Source organism: Callorhinus ursinus, unplaced genomic scaffold (assembly GCF_003265705.2).
Source record: "Callorhinus ursinus isolate GAN/ISIS: 27379988/994484 unplaced genomic scaffold, GSC_fseal_2.0 scaffold2, whole genome shotgun sequence".
Lineage (NCBI taxonomy): Eukaryota > Metazoa > Chordata > Mammalia > Carnivora > Otariidae > Callorhinus > Callorhinus ursinus.
In genome coordinates this window covers 28,913,705-28,932,791 of record NW_027397064.1, presented here as the reverse complement: position 1 = coordinate 28,932,791, position 19,087 = coordinate 28,913,705, and the positions used below count along the sequence as shown (strand labels likewise).

Below are 19,087 nucleotides of genomic sequence, written 5' to 3'. Positions count from 1 at the left end.
GTGAGCATAAGTGCTCAATGAAACTTTATGTACAAAACCAGATGGCGGGCTTGTTTTGGACCAGGGCCGTAGCCCGCTGAGCCCTTGTCTCAAGTTGCAACCCCTTTCACTCTTCTTTTCTGATCCGGCCCTAGCAGGACAGAATCTGTAAAACAAGTAACAACAATTTAAAAAAAAAGATTAAAATAAGGGTTATTGGGTCATGAATGAAGTAGTTACCTGAGGCTGCACTGTCAGCATTCACAGGCATTTATATATAGGATGACCATCAAAACTTAACCTTGTACATGTGATGAAATCCAGAAATATTATTTTTTGGAGAAAAGAATTCCATATTTTCACACTGACAGAGGGTTAATAGAGGTGTTTGGGCCAAGAGAAAGAAAAATTCCTTTTAACATCTGAACATGTTTAAAAATATACCATGGATAGAGAGTCAACAAAGAAGGTATTTGCCTCTGTACCTATAGATACTTAAAAATATGTAGATTGTTCATGTGGATGAAACAAAAATTAAAGGTAATAGGCACCCAGGTGGCTCAGCTGGTTAAGCACCTAACTCTTGATTTGAGCTCACGTCATGATCTCGGGGCCTTGGAATTGAGCCCCATGTCAGTCTCCCTGCTCAGCGAGGAGTCTGCTTATCTCCTGCTCCCTCTGCCCCCCGTCCCCCAGTGCAATCTTTCTCTCTAAAAAAAAAATCTAAAGGTAACAATTGTAATAAAACTTGAAGAATCCAGCGAAGATGCTGAAGAAGAGGAGGGAGAGGAGAAAGAGGGCTAGAAGGAGTTTCTCCATAGTCCAGTCAGAGAAACAGGTATGGATACATAGATGATAGATCGATAGCTCATTGCAATAGCCACATGTGATAAATGTTACAAATGGAATAATTTTCCATAATATTAATAGATAAACCCCAAATATCAGGGGATAAAGACAGTGAAAGTATTTTTCTTGTCTTACCACAGCCCAGTGCGGTATGGTAGCTGGAGGACGGGGGCTGTGCTCCCTGCAGTGACGGAGGCACCTGGGTTCCTTCCACTGGTGGCTAGGCCATTTTCTAGAGCCTCATCCCCTTCTCCTTGCAGCTGGGAGATGGGACAGGTGGAGAGAATGTACCCTTTCGTAACCACTGATACTGGGGATGTCAATGACCAGAGCAACTCACCTGCTGTTGGCAAGAACAAGTCTAGGGACAAAGAAGGCTGGGAAATGGGGTCTGTATGTGCAGGAAGAAAGGAGGGACACAGATCGAGTGAGCACTGGTGTTCTCTGCCACTGTTATAAAAATACTGAGGTGGATCTTGAGAGAAGGGTGGGACTTTGATGGATGGGACTGGATTTTGCAGTTATGTAAGCAGACACGCTGAGGTAAGAGGGCCCAGGCTTGTGGTTGGGGAACAGTAAGTAGTCTTGGGTAGCTGGTGTGCGGTAAGGAGCCGACGTCGCCTGCCAGGGGCGTAGACCTTTATTCTCTAGGCTGTTGTGTGCAGCTGAAATGTTTTGAGAGGCCAAGGATATGTGATCACGGCCGTGTTTATCACCAGTGTGAAAGATGGGCTAAGAAGTTGAGGGTAGAGAGATTAGAGCCAGTGGAAAATGTCGTCCCAATATGTCCCTTGTCTCCAGATTACAGTGTATTCTTCTGTTCTGTTTCTCTCAGCAAGTCTCTGGCTGCCTGATTGCCACTGTATTACCAACTCACTAGATCACTTGGGTGGGAGGCGGTGCAGGGGGACAGTGCTGACTGCCTTCGCTCACCACGCTTCTGTGCCCTGGTCACCCTGCCTATCAGATCTCGCGCGTCCAGCCTCCTGCCCAGGGGCGTGAGGGCACTGCTAGAACTACCTGCATATCCTACTAAGCCCTGAAGCAGAGCATGGAACAGGGTTCTCCACAGAGGAACCAAGGGGATGTATTTGTATTTATATGTATTTAATGTATAATAGACATTATATTATACATCATATAACATAGAATATAATGTATAATATATAATAATATATATGACATATACGTAAGAACATATAATAACTGATATAATGAGACTTATTATAAGGAATTGGCTCGCATGATTATGGAGCCAGGCAAGTCCCAACATCTGCAAGGTGAATGAGCAAAGCTAAAGACCAAGCAGAGCCAACGGTATAGTCCTGCCCTGAAAGCCAGCAGACTCAAGACCCAGGAAGAGTCAGTATTTGTGTTTAAGTCCAAGGGCAGGAAAAAGCCAGTGTCTCAGTTTGAAGACAGTCAGGCAGGAAGAATTCTCTCCTACTCAGAAGAGGGTCAGCATTTTGGTCCTACTCAGGCCTTCAAATGATTGGATGAGGTTCACCCACATTATGGGGGGACAATCTACTTTACTCTGTCTATTGATTTAAATGCTAAGCTCACCCAAAAAACAACCTCCCAGACACATCCAGAATAATGTATGATTAATTATCTGGGTACTTTGGGCCCAGTCAAGTTAACCATAAAAGTAACCATCACACCTGGCATGTGGGCAAATCAAGCAGGTTCTTTTACCAGCAACATTTCACAGGGGTCGGGACACTTCTCTCTTGTTCCAGCAGTCAACACAAATAGGGTCCACCTTTTACCAAATCTCTCACTGTAATAGATACACAGTAGAGTTTAGGAGGTATAGAATAATCTTTTAGTTGCTTATTAGCACTTTGCATTTATAAATCTGTGTGAATATGCACCATCTTATATAATTCTTATATTCCTCTAATGAAGCTATTCTCACTCCCACCTTACAGATTTCAAAAACTAACACTTAGAGAAGTTGAATAGTTGGGCCAAGTTCACACAGTAGTGGGAGCCGTGACTGGGGACCTGGCGGCCTTGCTGCACAAACTTGACTCTCCCCCAGGCCGCTTTCTCATGCTTTTCATAAGTCCGTTAGTGCTGGTAATAAGGATGAGCATTAGATGACATAATGTACATAATACTTAGCACAATGTCTGGTACACGATAAGATCTCAACAAACCTGCTTGTTACTACAAACCTTGGTTGTAGTAAGATTCAGGATACATGTCTAGTTCTTCCAGAGTAGAAGAGATTGGAAAAGTGTTCATTTTAAGTAGGTGAGAAAACCAGGTCTGACCCTAGTCTTTTGCTTCCAAGGCCTCAAACCCACATATTTCCATTGTGGCACAGATGCAAAAAGGGTATTTTTTCCCCTCTACCATCTCTAAATGGTGAGTAGATATAAAGTATCTCATGTTTTGGGTTTTTTTTTTAAAGTACTTTTTGTCACTGAGGCAAATACCTAAATCACCACATAACCCAGCGTATTCATGAGAGAGTCTTGTTTATAAAACTGTTAAGGCATGAAAGAGATGGTTTGTTAATTTTCCACAGAACACGCGTCATGAGCAACTGTCAGCCTTCCGTAGCTGGGAAATGATATTCAGGATGCACGGCCTTGACTTGCCTTGGGTTGGTGCTAATAGGGTAAAAACCTATTAGCAGGCTTAGATTTCCTCACCCAGGGCTGCCTTAGCTCCCATACAAATCCTGAATCAGTTCTGTAGGAGGACTTATTGATTTCAGGTTGGTTAATGTGTTGGTGCAGATGGCATCTGTGAGATGTACTGAAAGAAAGCCAGGCACCAAATAGCTCTGCCTCCCATTGACCACAGCTTCATTGGTTCTTTGTGTTTTAGAGCTCTTGCTCCCCAGTGATGGATGGGCCGAGGCTGAGGTCCCGCCTTCTCCACCACCACATCCCATTCTGGAACTGGGCACTGAAGATTACAGCCACAGGTACTGATAAAATGAGAGATCATCAGCGTTCCCCAGTACAATGTTTCTAGAAAAACCCAGCAACCTGACTTTGACTCTATTTCTTTCCAGAATGGAAATCTCATAGCATCTATAATTCCTTTTCAGTGAAAACTCCTCATAGGTAAAATTAATAGTTTAGAATGTTCATATTTTGCCTCCTGGAATTTAAGATTTGTCATATGTTATAAAATATTTAAGAAAATTGTTGAACTTTCTTTTATCATGTTGAAAAACCAGAGGACTCAAAAGGTTCTATGGGAAGGTATAAAACAAAACTGAGAGGACATAAAGCTTAGTTCGTTTTTTTTCTTTTTTCATTTGTAATTGGCAAACCCTAAAGGTATTTTAAAAATAAATGTTCCAAGAAAGTTAATGGAATCTAAAAATTAAAGCAACACCATATATAATCTAAAATATTGAAAAGAGTGCCCAATGTTATATCCACTCTGTAATAGAAACCAAAAAATCAATAATTTTTAGAATCTCACAAGCATGAGAGAGAGAGATTTACTAAGTATACACACCATCTGACTAGTGGAATTCATAGATTTTGTTCTTCTGATGAGTTTTAAAAATCATTAACTTGTCCCTTTGCTATTTTCTGTATTTATTATGGCTGTTAAAAACTGTGTATTTTATTCCATTCTGTGTCCCAGGATAATCCTGTGAAATTTTTTCATTTTTCTTGCAGCAACGCTGGTGTCATTCCTATTATGCTTTTTATTACCATCTGCTAAAAATAAAACACCAAAAGAGTACAGCTCACTCTATTAGCTGGGAGCTTACCTGTACTTAGCTACCTCTGATTCCTACATCTTTGAAGTCCGCTATCTGACTCAAATCCAGTTTCGCCAACTGGGTGGATAATTACAGTAATGTTCTAGATCAGTTTCTAGGGGTTTCTTGAAAGAAGATGTGGACATATTTAATTTTGTCCATTCATGTCCATTGCCTGCCTCAAATCTGAATCAAAAATGGCAGTTTGGTGGCCATAACAAAATGCATTTAAAAAATAATTTCATTCGTTCTACTTCACTGTTTATTCTGTGTATATACGCAAAAGTGTTGGAATAATGCAAAGATGAATCAGATATAAACGCTACCCTCAAGAAGATGGTAGGCCAGTAGGTAAAACGACAACGAGCACACAAGGGACAAAGTGATATTTACCAGAAGGTACAGAGAAAATACTGTGGACATCCACCGCAGAGGAGGATGCTTCCAGATAGAGGAATCAGGGAAAATGTTATGGGAAAAGTGACATTTCAACTAAACCTCAAAGTATGAATCAGAGGTGGACATGAGAAAAGCCCAGGAAGGAGGGGAATTTCAGAGAGAGGAAAGGGTAGAAGGAACAGCATGGCAGCTGGAAAAGGAAGTTGATTTGTGCAACTTGTATCATGGCTGACTGGCCAGATGCTAGAGTGCAGAGTGCAAAGGTAAGGAATGCAGACTTCCTTCGTTAGATGGTCAAACCTTGTGGTAGGGTTTCAGCAGACAGCATGATAAGACCTGGGTTTTAGTTGTGCACAACAGGCATTAGGGAGATGGAGAAAGGGTAACATCCACCGGAAGCCAGAGACTCTTTGGACATTTTCTAGGGCAGTAGCAGTGAAAGGTACTAAGGATCTGTGCTGGGGAGGGTGGGGAGAAGCTTTCAGATGAGAAACCTCTTCAGGTGAGAGAGGGCATCAGAGATATTGCAGAGATGGAATTATCAGGAATTAGCAATGGCCTTTTTGGCTTCTTCGGTGTCTCCACAAATTTCTTGGAGCAGGGGTTTTGTGGCGGGAGGTGCTGATGACAGTCTCAGGTTGAGTGAGTTCAGTTGTGGATGGGGAAAGTTGTAAACAAGGGTAGGGACTGGCAAGAGAAGAGATTGGGCTGGCCAGAATGAAGAAGGGAACAGCATGGCTGGAGAGGAAGGGGCAGAGCCAAAGACATTTTTGAGATGGAAGGAACAAATGTAAAGCTTTGAAACTTCCCCCTGGGATCTCGTGACCTGCACCATCCTGCAAGCTGCTGCGTTGCCTAGGTGACTGGCAACAGTTGGGGGGGGTGCGGCTTGGATGTGTGGAACTTGGGATGGAGGAAAGGTTGGAAGGGAACCAGGAGGGCTGAACAAGGGAGGCCACCCTGGCTTTCAAAAAAAAAAAAAAAAAAAAGGTAAAAAGCCCTCTAAAAAGGAAAAGTGGTGCTTTAGGAATGTAACCAGCCTTCTGAAACAGAACACAACTATTACATGAGAAGTGAGACGCAAACGTGATCAGACTTCATGCCTGTTATCTTGAACCAAGATGACATCAGGAATTTATGGAAGTTACCTGTAGTTATGATGTCATCAATTATGGACAAAAGTTTAGAATATGTGTGTCTGAATAAAAAAATAAATATAAAGGAAGTATATTTTCTACTGTGATCTCTCAGAGAGGGTTTAAGGCAAATTAGGAACAGACAGAATATACTGAATTGTAGTAACAGTTTAGACAACATTTGGTTATTCCCTGCATGCTCATATTTTTTTCTCTCTCCACTCCCCTGGGTCTATCTCTTCCCTCCCTCCCTCCTCTCCTCCCTCCCTCCCTCCCTTCCTTTCAGTATCTACTCTCATTCATAGTAGCCAATTGTTGAAGCCTATTCATGGATGGACACCTGAGACTTCAGTTTTTTTTTTTTTTGCCATACCTCTCAAAATCTTCTTCTCCTTCCTCTTGATTTCTGACAGTTCTCCTTGAACATTCATGGCTGGGTCTTATATGTCTTTCACATTCCTGATTTGTCACCACATTCAGGACACTGGCATATGCTTCCTGCTACCTTTATTGATTCATTATGCAGCATAATTTGACACTGAGTATCATTTCTATTTGATAGATCCCCTGGTTGTTCACACTGAAAATGTGGCCTTAATCTAAAACGTGGCTTTGGCCTGCTGTCAACTTGCAGCTTCCCACAGCCTCCACTGGAGCCCACTCAGCCATGAGCACATGCTAACTTTCTTCAAAATTAAAATATGTCAGATTTTATAGTTAATCACCGTGTCACCCTTTCCCTCCAAAAACTTCCAATAGAATTACAAATGGTCTTACTAGTCTCACTTACATGTCTAACATATTTTCACACTAACTAATTCAATACTACACTTCATTATTTAAGTGCACTGTATAAACTCATAGAGCCAATGCACGGTATATTGGCTCTAATCCTGTAATTTATCATATTACACTCCCCTCCTTAAATATCAGCCTTATCTTGCCTTATTTCTAATTTTGTACCATGGCAAAATGGGTCCTTCTCTCGAAGGTTTCCAAACGTACACTTGGTCATGTTCAAAGCAATGGCAACTGGTGTGTAAACCGCTATCATCAATTTAATGGGTATATTCAGGTATGTATAGTGTGTACACACACACACTCACACACATATATATGAACATTTGTTACATTCATTTGTAGAAAGTGGCTTTTTTATTTCTTTTATCAGCCTTCATTATATGTAAACATTTATACCAAAAATTTCACTTTATTTAGACTGATCCTTACCTGATGTTATTGCATCAAGGGGCATTGCCACCTTGCTTTCTTTAAAATGGGAATGGGGATCATTGTTTCCCAAGAATCTCAAAAAATTTGAGTTATTGTATTTAATTTGTCAATTAGTGCCTAGTTTGGTAAAGTAAGACAATAAAGTGGGTTAACCAGTGTGTGCCTCAGTTGGGTAGATTCCCATAGTCTCCCTTGAGCAGAACTCTTTAAATGCAGTGCTACCTAAGTTTTAATGAGGAATATTCATGTTGGTCCTAAACCACCTCCCCAAATGGCTTTCATTGTAACACAGGACATCTGTTTGTGTTAACTCTTCGCTTTCCTTTTATTTCATGGTATGTAGCACTCTACAGAAACACAAAGCTAACCTAAAACACAAACAGCGTAAGAGAGGGAGTGAATCTGCCCCAAAAGGGAACGTTTGGATGTTCCTGGAGTCCATACCAGCAGTCCACATCAGCAGAGTCCATATCTGTGCCCCAGGCTGGCCACCATGTCAGCCAAAGTTTTTGTGGCTCTGAGAAAAGGCAACATGAAGAAACCACAGTTCGGGTCCTCACTTTGCCACTGACCAGCTGTGTGACCTTGGAATAGCAGCTTCCTCTTCGGGCCTCAGTGTCTCACCTACAAGATGAGGAGTTAGAGGTGACCTTTAATGCCTCCCGGCTCTTAAATTCTTGGATTCTCTGAAGGCCATGAGGCTTTCTGACATTAAAACCACATCATCACAAGAGATCAAAGGATGTGAAACTAAGTGCAAATAAAGGTTGAATAACACATTTAAAGGCAAGTGCTTCCAAAACACCAAGGCTCAGGGGGAAGCTCATGTTCACAGTAGCCTCTCAGAATTCTTCTTTAAAATGGGCCAAAACAATCCAAGCGATGCTGTTATGGAAGGCCAGTGTCCGTAGCCCCGTGGTGCAAGGAGTTTTGTTCACAACTGGCATATTTTGTCATCACTCCCTACCCCATCTAATATACTCCATATATGCCACTGGTTTTATCTATTGAAAATATAAGCCAGACACCAAGGAAGAAGCCAAACAAACAAAAAAGCTTTGTAAAGAGTAGATTTGAATTTCTTGAGAAACTTTCATGAAACCTTGTATAATTTCTTCACTGAAGAGTGTCTCAGGCCCTCTCTAACCTACAGAAATAAAGAAAGGATTTAGCAGCTCACCTTGATCAAGCTCTCATTGTGTTCTAGGCATTACTGTTAGCACATACCATATCTTCATTTCCCTACAACAACTTTATACATCCTAATACTATCTCTTGTGGGGACTAGTGCACTGAGGCCAAGTGCCCTGGCGCAGGGCTCTCTGGCCCAGGCTCCTAACCATCACGGCACATTACCCTTAGCTCCACTCATGCTGAGCATAGCAGAAGGGATAAACTTGTTGGAGTCACTATGTTGTATACTTGAAACTAATGTAACATCGTGTGTCAACCGTACCACACTAAAAATAAATAAATAATATTTGTTAAAAAAAAAAAAAGGGAAAAAGCTGGAAAATAAATAGAGAAGGGCTCTTAGTCCCAGGTCTACCGAGACCCTGACAAAAACAGAGAAAGAAAGAGACTGGAAAAAATCGTATAGATGACTCGAAAAGCAAAAATTTATGGTCATTTGGGAAGCAAAAGCGGGTCTATTTATTTACCTGCTTAGTTGTTTCCTAAATGCTTCTACTGGCATTTACTCTGTGCCAGAATCTGTTCTCCTGACTTTACAAATCTTTTTATTTTTACTTTACAAACTCATTGTATCTCTTAAGAACCCCGTGAAGTAAGGAGTGGAGTTAGACCCATTTTACGCATCAGGAAATTGAAGCAGAGAGAGATTAGGTGCTGTGCGTAGGCCCCACAGCTAGTCAGGGGCAGAGCCAGGATTTAGAACTAAGCAGCGCTGCTTTGGCCTTTGGGCCCTTGAGCTCTGTGCTCTGCTGCCTGATGCAGGTACTTCCGGAAGCCCCCCACCATATTACAATAATGGGGGTTCATTTATTCACTCAGCAGTATTATTGCTGCATTTTAATTTTAATATTGCTGCAAGGCAGAATTGAATGTGCATAACTAATGAGTTTCAAGAAAAGATGAAACTTATTTCGGTATATTTGGTTAAGAAATTGAGATCCCCTGTACGTTTTTGAAGGATTCTCATTCATAATGGTTCATTTTTTTTATTGTTGTTTTACTGTTTACAGTGTCAAATCCCAACTGTTTGAAAACCTCAACCTCAGTACTTTCAGATTTATCGGACACTTGATTTGAGTTTCACTGTATTTAAGACTAAAGTTATGCTGAAATGAGCTACCGTATTAACTTTCTCAATATATGAGAATACGAGGGGAGAAAGCAGCTGTAATTTAACTTACAAAATTTATAAATATGATTTATTTCTAGACCAAGAAATAAAGCATTGTCTGTAATTCCCTTGTATAATCCCCTCCATCCTCAAGCCAAATAAATAAAATATTTAGCAGAAACAGAATTCTTTGAGATTGACTACAAGTACTGGGAAGCCCATAAGGGCATTTAACATATCTGGTGTCTGAAACTGTGCTTTTCTTGTTCTTTCCTTGTTGTGTTATTAATGAGTAGACTGTGTGCTCAGTATGAACGTTAGTTTTAGGAAATAGGCCTAAATAAAGTCGGAGACCAAACCACTGCAGCCAGCAGTCTTTCAGCAGGATGGTCTTCTCTAAAGTACACAAGCCTTTTACTTGTTTCTAAAGGAGGGCCATGCTTAGCCTTCAGAGATCTCTTAACCCTGCTTCTAGGCTCTGTGAATACCTGCCAGCCTCCTCCAGTTCCTTCCAGGCCTGGCTTTCCCATTTGAAGCTATACATTGTACAGCAGGATCCCAGTTAGCAGAAATCAGTGAAGAGGAAAACATGGCATTAGCCAGAGAATATTTTATTTAAATAGTAGAGTGTGATAAAATACATAAAAATAGAGTTGCTACGTCTCATAAAAGCCACCCGAGATTCTGGAATCAGTTGAAAATACATGGTTGGGAGCTGGAGAGGATATGAGATGGGGCTGGGTTCAAAAGGAGAACTGCTTCCTTTACCAAAAGAAAAAAAGAATTTTTTTTTTTTTTAATTCTAAATCTAAATACGGCGTATGGCTTCTTTCCACAGCTCTGAGGTGGATTCGGCAGTGTATTTTCCAGATCAGCACATCCACTTCAGATCTGTGACACCGGCCAGGCAGCCCGAATCGATGAATCTGAAAGCCTCCAAGAGCATGGACCTTGGTAAGTGAGGGTGAGTGACATCCAGGTCAGCGCGCCAGCCTAAGCCCATCTGTCTTCCTGAATGTCCTCCCTTTGTTTCCTCAGCTCCAACCTAAGGGGGTGAAGTCGGCCCCAGCCTGGGGGAGGGGATATTGGTCTCACACATTTAATTGTGATAACCCCTTTTTTTTTAAAAGAGAGGTGAATGACATTTTTATAAGGCGGTCCATATTGGTCAGAAAAATATGATCATTCCTTCTGAATGATCTGGATGCCGTCAGCATCAGTGACTCACCTGCCTTTGTATTTGCCCTCTCACTTCTATCAGTGACTTTGCCGTTCTCAAGAACATACCCGCTGCGGGGCCCGGGAAGATAATAGGGTTAAAGGAATCGTCTTCCGCGGGGTTTCCTATCTCTATGTGCAGTGGACAGGGATGGCAGCGGTAGGGAAGATTTATCTCTTGAAATGCCCATCTTCAGATCCTGTTAACACTGGCGGGGAAAGGGTTCCTTGAGTTTGCCAGATGGAGGCTGTCGAGGTACCCTGGGTCCATGCCTGAAGAACCTCACTGAGGTTCTGAGCTCCGCAGGAAATTTCAGGGTGACTCTTGGCTGCTAGTGCAGAACGAGGGCCGCCTGGAAATGATGTTCTCCAGGTCCTAGGATGTGGGACCCCAGAAGACATTTCAGACACCCAAGCGCATTGCTGTGCTCTCACGGGCTGTTGGAGAGAGAGGAATGTGAGAGAAGGGTGCAAGTGCAAAATAAATCCCCAGCAAACGTTCATTGCTGCTGGGTGCTCACAGGCCATGCTTTGCAAATGTTTTCTCGTGAGATGTATTGCATTTTTCATTAGTTAGCAACAAGAATATAGAATAATCAAAACCATGTGCTCCACAGAACAATCTGATAAATAGTGCTTATCTCTTACTCATTTACAGGAGTTCAGAAAAATGTTCAGTCATGATGAAACAAGAGAAATTGATTCTGTTTTCTACAAATTAACTAGATCACTAGGATACATTTGCTCTGATCACCTATAGCAAGAGAGGGATAGAAAAGCTGAGCCCTGGTCAGAAAAGGGGATTTTCTCCAGCATGAACCTTTGACAAACCAAAGGAATCATGTGTGACAGTGACCAAGGTTATTACTAATAATTTGAGGAGCAATTGATTTTTATAAAGTGCTTGATAAACATCTTTTGTTCTGTCTTCCCAATTACTCTATGAAGAAAACGAGTAGATAAAAATCTCTTTTAATTTGGGGCAAGAATATATTACTATTTTCCTCATTTAATTAAAACAAAAAGTTCCCAAAAACTATCTGCAAAAGAAAAAAAATGGCGCCCATTTTAAGAAAGAAAAACTATTATCAAATCTGTAAAAATAAAGTCTAAGGTATATCCAGAAACAGTATTTCTGTTTACATTGTTTTGTTTTTGAGAAGTTTTCTATTTTTACATTGAAACGGCCCTTCCAAAATATGTATAGCTAGAAGTCACTCATTGCATTCTGTTGGACTTATACCATAAACGACAATAGTAATGTTTGTTCAGTTTGCCTCATTGGGTAGAGGTCCCGAGCTGTTTTCAGGACACAGGGGCCAAAGCTGTGGCTTAAATGCACCATACAGCAGAAGTGGTAAAATATGGTATACAAATATTTTATACACCATCAAAGTTTGGTCTCTTCCAGGAAATGCCAGTTTAAAGCTAACAGTCTTGGGGTGCCTGGGTGGCTCAGATGGTTGAGCGTCTGCCTTCAGCTCAGGTCATGATCCCAGGGTCCTGGGATCGAGTCCCACATCGGGCTCCCTGCTGGACGGGGAGCCCGCTTCTCCCTCTGCCTCTGCCTCTCTCTCTCTCTCTCTCTCTCTCTCTTACTCTCATGAATAAATAAATAAAACATTAAAAAAAAAAAACATTTAAAGCTAACAGTCTTGTGGAGGGCAGCATTCTAGAGCCATTCTGAACCCCTGTCCCCAAAACAATTGAGGGAGCTCAATAAACATGTTGATTTTCTTAGCGCATAAGCTCAGACGATACCAGATGGTAAACATTTGGAAGTGTCTTTCCTGTTTGGTTAGGTGAAAAGATTATTGTTAAGTCATTTCATTTTCTATAAGTAGCAGTGAGCAACCTAAGGAATTATTATATTTACCAAAAAGGGTGGTGGCTATGTTTATAAAGATAGCAGGGTCAAGATCCAGTCTTCAAACAGCAAAAAATCAATCATCCAGCCATCCATCCTAAGGTATTTAGGCTGAATATCAAATCAGTGCTTTTGACTATTTTCGGACTTGGAAAACTAGCAGTTTCATATGGTTCAAAACTTAAAAAGATAAAACCTTTTATTTATCTAGTCCTTTATGTTGGATAGTTCTCCTTTCCAAAGTCTACAGGAGTCTTTGAAGGCTAACGGTCCCAATTAGTACCTTTGTTTTTGTTTCATTTTTGTTGCTGAGTCTAGGCTAGCGTTTTAACTTGCATATTATGTTCAAATTATTTTAAAGGTGAGTTCCATTTACTTAATTTCACTTATATTTCAAAAAATAGGCAGCTCTTGTGAGAAAAAGGTATTCTTATCCCCAGATAGAAACATGATTTAAAAATAGTTTGCTATGTATACCTACGTAGCACTTTATTTGCTGCACCATCTATGTACATATATCTATATCACATATTGTGTTTCTTTGTAATAGTTGTACAATTTTATGTGAATTAATCTGGATTTACAATTTGCTTTTCCCCTTTTGACTGAATTTAGGATTGAGAGTTTAGGGTATTTTTTGGCTTTGTTTTTGTTTTTTCAGGGGATCCATTTGTATTTCACATTCTATGATTTGCTAATTTATATCCTTTGCCAAAAATGTTTCCATTTCTTAATTCTTTTTGTCTTTAGAATGTTGTTATGGGGTCACCTGGGTGGCTCAGTCAGTTAGGCGTCCACCTCTTGGTTTTGGCTCAGGTCATGATCTCATGGATTATGAGATCGAGCCCCATGTCAAGCTCCCCACTCAGTAGGGAGTCGGCTTGAGGATTCTCTTCCTCTGCCCCCCCCAACTCTCGAATACATGCACTCTCTCTCTCTCAAATAAATAATCTTTTTTTAAAAAGAATTTTGTTATGTATGTTGCAAAGAATTTCTTTCAATCCATTATTTGTCATCTTAGTTTGATTATGATATCCTTTACTATGAAGAAATCTTTAGTCTCGTAATAAAAAAATTTCCATTTTTTCCTTTATGACTTCTGGGTTTTATACTTATCACATTATTTTCTTCTAGTACTTTTGAAGGCTTTTTTTTTTAATATTTACCAATCTGTAATATATTTATCCGTGGTGTGTAAGGTGGAAAAATGTTTATTCATGACAATAGGCAGATTATTAAGAACATTTATTGATTTTTACATCCTTTCCCCATTAAAATAGAATACATTAACATTGAATATTAAGTTTCCTTACATACATTGGTCAGTTTCTAGACATATTCTTTTGACATATTTGTCTCTTCCATGCCAGTGTCACCTTGTTTATATTATCAATATGCTATTACACTCTATTTTGATAACTTACAGCAAAAACTTCCTCTGATTTTTCTTCTTTTGTAAAATCACTTTGGCTCTTCATATACATTTACTCTCCCACATGAACTTTAGATCAGCACAACAAAATGAATTTAAAGATTAAACAAGAATGCTTCCACTGTGTGTGTGCATTAATTATGACTTCACTGATGGTTCTTGATAGAAGAAATGTTTATATCACGTTACATAAATGTCCTTGTACTCCTACCTTCTTAAAAAAGTTTACTCAGTCAGATTAATCAGATGTTGAATATTATTAAGTGAGTTTTAAGGATCTATACAGAATGACCTTGTGTATTTTGTTCGTTATTAATATAATGAGTTATAGTAATAGATTCCACAGTAGTCAAACTTCGTTCTTTCTGAATGACTTGAAATTTTTCTCTGTACTCAGAAAAGGTAGAAATGAACAGTGCATTATCTGTGTGCTCTAAAAGTAGGTATAAAACTTTGATTACCATTTTACTCAATCTCATTAATTCCTATATATCCATTATAGATTTTTTTTTGAGGCCATTCTGCCTCAGTATTTTGTGAATACTCCTGCTGGTATGCATGTGGCCACCTTTAAGACAGAACAGAAATTATTAAAATGATGAATAAAAGGAAATTTATTTTTAAATAATTGGATGTAACTATGCTTATGCAAAGGGGTTAGGGTGTCATTTTCTGGGTTTTCCAGAAAATCAATCTTTTCCTACTAATTGTAGACTTTCCTCTATTTATTTGAATTACCAGAATTACTGTGTTCAGTCTGGATCCCTTTAATTTGCTCATAATTGAGCTTGTGTGGGTGTTGAGTTGGAAGCTCTCAGGAGCTGAATAACACAGCTGCCTCTTTGGCCTTTGGCATAGGGTTTTCCCCCAAAGAGCTGCCCTTTTGGCAGTGTGCCAGAGAGTTACAGTCAAAGACTTTTTGATGAGACATAAACATCTTTAATTTCCAAGCCTGGTGTTTTATGACCCCGTTAATATTATTTAAGAATTTAACCTGAATTATTCAAGGGACAGTGCTTCACTATTTTGGCCCATTCCCTGACCTAATCTATGGGCCCATTGAAAGTTCAGTTTAAAATACTATTTCCCACAAGGTTGTTGTTTTTGTTGGTTGGTGTTTTGGGGTTTTTTTTGTTTTGTTTTGTTTTGTTTTGAGTTTTTACTTTTGTTTCAAATTAGCCTTCTCCCATTTCAGAAGGGTGTTCCGTAACACAGGGAGGACTGAGGACAGTGCAGATGGAAGCCTGGCCAGCTGTCCTGCCTGTTCAATGAGAGGAAATGAGCTTTAAGTGATCCATGAGGCAGTCACACAGAAGTTTAGGAAGTTCCCTGACAATGAAGATTGTTAAATTCCATGTCCCATGGTCTCTTTACAAAGTACATGTGTCTTGGGTGACTCCAAGATCTACAATTCAGCAATCTTATTTTTCTGTTAGTTGCTTGTTCTAAATTTTTTTAAGATAGAAAATGTTTGCAGATGCCCACAGTTGAAGGAAATTGTAAATAAACTGATTTCTAATATCAACAGAGATAAATATTGGGTCATGTTTTGAATATAACCCTTTCATACATGTCAGACATTCCTCTCAAAGTTAAGTATCTCTAGTATTAGATTAAAGATGGACATGCAAAAAGTTAACTAGCCCTGCTCTACTATTCTAACACTTTATTCTTAAAATTACTTTTTGGGCATGCATGTGCAAGTGTCCACAGGGACTCAGGGCAGGCTCTGTCCCCCACTCCCTCGCAAGGCTAGCTGCCTGGCCTGTATCTGTGGGTGCCCAGGGGTGGGGTGGAGAGTCAAGACTCCCCAAAGCCTCCTCACCCCAAATCCTTGGGGCCTGCGTAACACGGCACCCACTGCCACACAAAAAAATAATTTTTTGTATAGTGGGGTACTTCCGTATGCATTCTTTGCAGTAAGACAAAAATCCTGAATACTAAATACATAGAATCTTTATAAAACTGTTCAGATAATTGTGATGCTGGTTTATCAGTTAATATATATTATGTGTGCCATGTAATATGTTAATATATATCTTAATATAAATATGTATATCCGCGGATCATCGTCATTGTCCATCAATAAGTAACACCTCTGACGATAGTGAGAGCTGAAGGGAGTACTGTTGTGTAAGATATAACTGACTCACTAGAAAAAAGAACAAAAACAAAACTGGGAAAGAAGAATTAATGTTAACACTAACAGAACGTGTCTATTAACTATCTCTAGAAGACAAGGAAGAGTACAAGGACATAGGTGTATGCCCTAAGCTTTAGGAAGTCAAAATTAAGGGACTGTAGATAATGTTTATCATCCATTAAACAAATGTTTATGGAGTGCGTATTGTGTACTTTAAACACTGAAGCCTCAATCAAAAAAGAATGAAATCTTGCCATTTGCAACAACGTGGATGGAACTGGAGGGTAATATGTTAAGCGAATTCAGTCAATCAGAGAAAGACAAATACCATATGATTTCACTCGTGGAATTTAAGGAACAAAACAGATGAACATAGCAGAAGGGAAGGAAAAATAAGACGAAAACAGAGAGGGCGACAAACCATAAGACACTCTTAACTATAGGAAACAAACAGTTGCTGAAGGGAAGGTGGGTGGGGGGGATGGGGTAACTGGGTGATGGGCATTAAGGAGGGCATGTGATGTAATGAGCACTAGGTGTTGTATGCAAGTGATGAATCACCAAACTCTACCTCTGAAACTAATACACTATGTTAATTAAATTGAATTTAAATTCAAAATTAAAAAAACAAACAAACATGGAGGCTTCAGCAGAGAATGAGAGAAAACGGTGTTTGCGGCCTCTACCTAGAAAGGAAAACCCAAGAGTTAAGATTCCCAAGAGGAAGTTGTGGCATGATGATGATACCTTATCTCCAAGAGGAACAAAAGGGAGAGGCATCGGAAGATACCAGCATGGCTGCTTCAAGAACTTACTGATAACCTTGGCTTTGTAGAGGAGAGGAAGAGAAAAGCAAATGGTTAAAACGAGAGAGAGTAGCAGTCATCTAAAAGAATAAATGCAGGAAGAGCCGAACAGCTGCCTGAAGCTCGCAAAACCTGTAAGAGTCAGACAGCCAGGCTATTTTGAGAGCACGAAAAAGAAAGTGTGTGAGGGGCCCATTGTTTAGAGCACCTAACAGCTGTCAGGTGGAACGCAGAGCCCCCCCCCCCGCACGGGCCTGTGTTAATTTTACCTTCATGCACACAAGAGAGTGATGTTCAGTCGGGAAGAGCACGGCTGCCGGCGAATGCAAGGACGCCGTTTCTATTCCTGTATGCTGAAAGGATCGTGCTTCTAGAACAACTGTCCCTGATCATTAGAAATTACGAAAAGTAGGCCTCACAGTGGAGAACCGGAAGCAAATTACCAATTTTCACAGAGGTGATGAATTCCAGAAACAACGGGTGAAATTACTGATCTCAACACTGATCTGCAAAGAATTTCCATGTTTGTGAAATGAAAAGAGAAAAGGCAAAAAAAGCAACCTCCCTGAGAGGGATCTTCGGAAACAACTGAGGTCTCCTTTTCTTTTTTGATTGCGTTTCTAGACTTAATTCAGGGAAATGTTAGAGTTTACTTTGATCTTTCTAACGTAACGGTATGTCAATTTCTGATTGAAACTTATGGGCCAAATTATACAGGAAAGTAGGAAAAAGCATTAGAATGCCCTTTCCCAAATTGTGCTAATTAAGGCTCATTGTCATCCTGAAAGGAATGAAATAACATATACGGCTCTGGACTGGGAGCTTCTCGTTGCATTCTGAACAGAATCTGATGAAGAGTGGAGGTGTGTGACTTGAAGTTACAAAAGGCATTCTTACCAAAGTTTCAGTGGATGTTGCCCCAGAGAACTGGGTAATATGTTAGATTGACAGAACTAGCATTCAGGTGATTTCTCCAGAACTGAAGAAGGCAGAATTTAACAAAGAATGACTCCTCCATCTACCAGGCCTTTGTTGGCTACTCGCTATATCCCAGGACATGTCCTCGGTGAAGAAGACCAAAGTTCCTCTCCTGTGGGGTTTTCATTCATGTTGGGTAAATTGATGATAGAGTTTTACCCAAGTAAAGATATCATAAAATTTCAGATAGAGGTGATTTCTCTGAAGCCAAATTCATGTCGAGATGAAGACTGGGGAGAGGTGAAGCTATTTTAGATAGGTTGTTGAAACATAAAGGTAATGTCCTGAAGTCAGGTTCAAAGAAATCAGTTGTCCAAGTACAGGATTTAGGAGACCTGGTGTAATAACGGTGAGTGAGGATGCCCTGGTTTTTAGCGGCTTGCCCAATATGGCCAACCCCAAAGGTAGTTCTGTGTTGCCAGAGGAAGGAAGACGACAATTTCACTGGACTCTGGGCTCATCATAACACATCGATAGCACTGTATTTAATTCTGGATACGGTATTTTAATAGAGATAAAAACAGGGTAGAATGCATCCAGATGACAGGCCTAGAAACCATGTCTGATAAAAAGCAGTTGAAAGAAAGATATCTTGCCTGGAAGAGAGATAGCTTAGGAAACCTATGAGAGCCCTCCCCAGATATTTTCATGGCTACTACTGAAAAACTCAAATCTGGGGGCGCCTGGGTGGCTCAGGTCATGATCTCAGGGTCCTGGGATCGGGCTCCAAGTCGGGCTCTCCCTCTGCTCTTCCCCCCACTCATGTGCACACGCTCGCTCTCTTTTTCTCTCTCTCAAATAAATAAAATCTTTGTTTAAAAAAAGAAACTCAAATCTGTTTACAATTGAATCTGCCCCTCAGGTATATCAGGTGATGATAGCCACACCAGCAGATATACCACATTTACAAGCTTTGAAATCTATGAAGATGATAATGCAAAACGGAATCCTGGTTTGTAGCATATTTGGTATGCAAGGAAAAAGTAGAAATATAAATTCA

The 19,087-nt window shown here is 40.2% G+C and overlaps 1 protein-coding gene across 9 annotated transcripts in view; it reads left to right on the top strand.

Annotated features, from left to right (window-relative positions):
- Positions 1-19,087, top strand: part of PARD3B (par-3 family cell polarity regulator beta) — a 1,017,627-nt gene that overhangs the window by 621,592 nt on the left and 376,948 nt on the right. For all 9 annotated transcript variants that reach the window (XM_073879629.1, XM_073879634.1, XM_025892834.2 and 6 more), the window contains 2 exons: positions 3,673-3,772; positions 10,482-10,597. In XM_073879629.1, the coding sequence (XP_073735730.1) occupies positions 3,673-3,772; positions 10,482-10,597 (216 nt within the window). The remainder of the gene's footprint in view (positions 1-3,672; positions 3,773-10,481; positions 10,598-19,087) is intronic.